At 67.3% G+C, this 3,690-nt stretch overlaps 1 protein-coding gene across 1 annotated transcript in view; it reads right to left on the bottom strand.

Annotated features, from left to right (window-relative positions):
- The window catches only part of IGFBP4 (insulin like growth factor binding protein 4), a 7,163-nt gene that overhangs the window by 1,802 nt on the left and 1,671 nt on the right, over nt 1-3,690 (bottom strand). The window contains exons 3-4 of the mRNA XM_021377642.1: nt 3,412-3,690; nt 25-179 (exon numbers count right to left, since the gene is read on the bottom strand). Of these exons, the coding sequence (XP_021233317.1) occupies nt 25-179; nt 3,412-3,690 (434 nt within the window). The remainder of the gene's footprint in view (nt 1-24; nt 180-3,411) is intronic.

The raw sequence follows: 3,690 nt of genomic DNA, 5'->3' as shown, positions 1-3,690 counted from the left end.
CCCTGGTGCCCCCCCAGTGCTCACGATGGGCCGTGTCTCCTCGCGGTGGTGCGGGCTCCCGCTGTTGCGCATCTTGTTGCCGTTGCTGACGCGCTTCGCCTGCTGCTTCTGCAGACACTTGCGGTCGTGGATGCTGCAGGGGCTGAAGCTGTTGTTGGGGTGCTCGACCTCCTCCTTCTCTGCAAGGGCACAGCAGGGCTCAGCACCACGGGGCAGCCCTCGGTGCTCCCCCCATGCAACGCCCCATCCCTGGCACGGCGCTGGGCTGAGCCCCCTCACAGCACAGGGAAGGGTTCTCAGGAACTGTTACTGCTCGTTCACAATTTGTTTCCACGCGGCTGTTACTGCAGGGTCGCAATTCACGCCTGGCACGCTGCACAGCACCGGGATGCACCCTGCCAGCCCCACGCAGCCACACAGTGCCGGGCACCGGGGGGGAGGTGACCGCAGGATGCACACAACACCGGCCAGCCCCTGGAGTCCCCAAAATTGCAGCGGGACCAGGGCTGCAGGGCCCCACCAGGCTCTGCTTGGGGCACACAGCCCCAGCCCCCCACCCCTCCCCTGCCAGGACATGAAATCAAGAATTCCAGGAATAGGACAGTCCACCTCCCGCTGGCTGGCCCAGGGGGGCGGCGCTTGGCATCCCTGCCTGAGCCCGCATGGAGCCAAACTGCAATCCCAGATGTTGGCAGCTGGGAGGGAGCATCATGAGACCCGCGCTGCTCAGTCTGCACTGACTGGGCTGCAGGTCCCCCTGCCTCCAGGCCCAGCGATGCCTTCGGGCCACGCACCACTCTTCCTGCTGCAGGGAGGGGTCTGATGCCACGCTATAGGTGCTGGGAGGAGGGCTGGGTACTGGCACCTGGCAGCAGCTCCTGGCTGTGGGGGGTCACCGAGCAGCTCCCGGTGCCCTGGGTAAAGTTCACAGCGCACCTGGCTGGCAAACCCTTCTCCATCACTGTAATATTTGCTTTTTGTTTAATCTGTCCTTTTCTTTCCAAGAAGCGGCTCATGCCCTTGACATTTGAAACACAAACTTGACACCCACTGCGGTGCCACTCCAGGACCCCGGGCAGCCCCGTTCACTGTGTCACATCCCCGTGGCACTGTGCCGCAGCCACAGGGACTCACTCGGGGACGCTGCTCCTCAGGGACGCCTGGCACCACTGGGGCCACTGTGGCAAAGCCCCAGTGCTGCTCCCGTGGAGGGGACACAGGGCGCAGAGTGGAACTGCTCTGCCCCAGAACCCGGCATGGGACCAGAACCCCGCTCCCAGCCCAGCCCCCCTCCCCCCTCCAGCTGCTGTCCGTGTCAAATCTCTCGGTTAAATAAAACCAGATGCCAGTAACATTTTCCCGAGGTCCCCAGGAGCGCGGTGGCTCCGGGCAGCACGGCAGCTCTCCGTCGGCACCAGCACAGTGCTCCCCACCGCGGCCCCCGGCTCCAGGCCCCCTCCCCGCTGCAGGATGGCTGCGGTTCAGGGCGAGCTCCCACCCGGCCGAGGAGCCTCTCTCCTTCCTGCTGCTGGCAGCGCTCCTGCTCCGAGCTGGGCGGCAGAACTCCTTCAAGTGGAGCACAAAGATCTGGGAAAAGCAAATTCCTCAGAGCCAGGGAGGAGACCTGGAGCTCGCGCCGCACCGGCCTTGCACCACCAGCACCGCGGGGCTGCAGGGAGAGTGGACGGGGAGGACGCCCTGCTGCTGGGTTTGGGGCGCTGTCCTGGGAGGTCAGGGGTTTCAGCCTGGCCCGAGGACAGGAGCAGACACAGGCAAGTCATTCAGCGTCGCCTTCAATTAGCGGGAGCCACAAACGAGGTTAGTCACATGCCGAGCGCGTGATTCATGGCACCGCGCTCCAGCAGGAGGAGAGCCCCGAGGCAGCGAGCGGAGCCCCGGGACGGCGTCTGCAGGACAGGGACAGCAGCCCCGGCCACACACTGAGCTCAGGGGCCCCATCCACGCCCCGAGGCCCCGGTGACACCGCTGGGACAGGGCAAGAGCGGGTGCTGGCAGCTTCCACGGAGTCACTTTTTTCCCCGACATAACTATTTACCCAGCATTAAGCCACTCATGGTGCATGCTGGGGGATGGCCTCACCTCTCCCTGGATGCCACCCGCAGGTCCTGGATGCCCGAGGCAGCGGCCCTGGGGCACACACCAGGGCTGAGCCAGCGCCACGGGGCAGTGCCGTGCCACCAGGCGCTGTGGGGAGGGAGCGATGCAGCTGCAGCCCCTGCCCCATTGCTCCAGCAGCGCTGGGTGCAGGCAGTGGGGCAGGGTGCTGTCCTTCCCCACACATGCCCCAGGCACAGCGTTCATTGCCGCCCACTGTCCCCTCCTGCCACCTGCGGCGCTGCCGGCCAAGCGCCTGGCACACGATCCCAGGGCCACCCACGGCCCTGTGCAGCCAAACCAGTGCAGGAAGCAAAGGAAAAAGCTGCAACTCCATTTCCTAAAAGCTCTGGGAAAAAAAAAGCTGCATGACGCAGGGCAAAGCCAAAACCAAGAGGGCTTGGCAGCTCGGCACAGCCGCGGGCCAGGGAACGCAGACAGCTCCTGCAGGATGTGGGCTGAGGACAGGCAGGCAGCGCAGGGAGACCCCCGGCAGCACCGCACCAAGCACCCACGGCCAATGCCTGACCGGGGAGGGATGGTCGGAGGGGCCCTCACAAATGGCACTTGGCACCGGTGATGAGATGGGGCACAGCAGGGAGATGGGACGTCCCCACTGCTCCGTTCCCCTGCCCCGGGAGCCCCAGGTGACGCTGCACAGGAACCTTGGCAGAGGGTCACTCCCCAACCCCGATGTCGGGGACACGGGGCAGCCGAGCTGAGCCCGCAGCAGCAAAGCCATAGCCCTGGGGCTCCCCCGGACCCCACTGCTCCACCTGGATGTGGAGCTGCAGGAGGAAGGCCACGGCCCCGCACGGGACACACCGACCCGTCTGCGAGGGAAGCAGGTGCCCCGCGGCCTCTTTCCTGTTTCCTCCCGGCCGTGCCGGCAGCATCCCCGGGAGCGGAGCACCGGCGTCACCTCACAACAGGAGCAGCTCTGGCAGACAGACCCAGCCCGGCCCAGGGGCTGCGCGGTGCCACCGCCGTGCCAGGAGTGGGTGGGGATGCACAGACATCACCCTCTGGTACCCGACCATGACTCCGCCACGCCACGAGCAGGTGGGGGTGTTCTGCAGGTGCTCCTCCTGCACCCAGTGGCGGCGTTGCCATGCTGGGAGTGGATGAGGACGGCGCAGAGGCGACCCAGCCACAAGAGCCCGCACAGCCCGGCCCCGCTCCCTTTACCTTTGGGCTGCCCATCCCGCGGCAGCCCCCGCCGAGCCCCGTACCCTGCTCTCCCCAAGCCACGCGGGTGGCACAAATCCCCCGACCCCATCCCGCCCCCTGCCCTACCTGGCGGCTGCAGGCTCTCCTGGATGGCCTCGACGTCGGCCAGGTCGGTGCAGACGCCCTGCCCGTGCATGAGGGTGTGCAGCGGCCGGGGGACGCCGCGGGGCGGGTAGCAGCGCAGCCCGGCCCCGCACCGCGCCGTGTACACCCCGCAGGCGGTGCCCCGGCCGAGCGCGCAGGTCGCGCAGCAGCCGCAGCCCGGCTCCCGCACCAACTCGGCACAGCCCTGCGGGGCCTTGCAGCGGGCCAGCCGCTCCTCCGAGCACGGCGGGCACTGGATCG

Source organism: Numida meleagris, chromosome 26 (genome assembly GCF_002078875.1).
Source record: "Numida meleagris isolate 19003 breed g44 Domestic line chromosome 26, NumMel1.0, whole genome shotgun sequence".
Classification (NCBI taxonomy): domain Eukaryota; kingdom Metazoa; phylum Chordata; class Aves; order Galliformes; family Numididae; genus Numida; species Numida meleagris.
The sequence above is the reverse complement of the archived record's forward strand: the minus strand, read 5'-3'. Positions and strand labels throughout refer to the sequence as shown.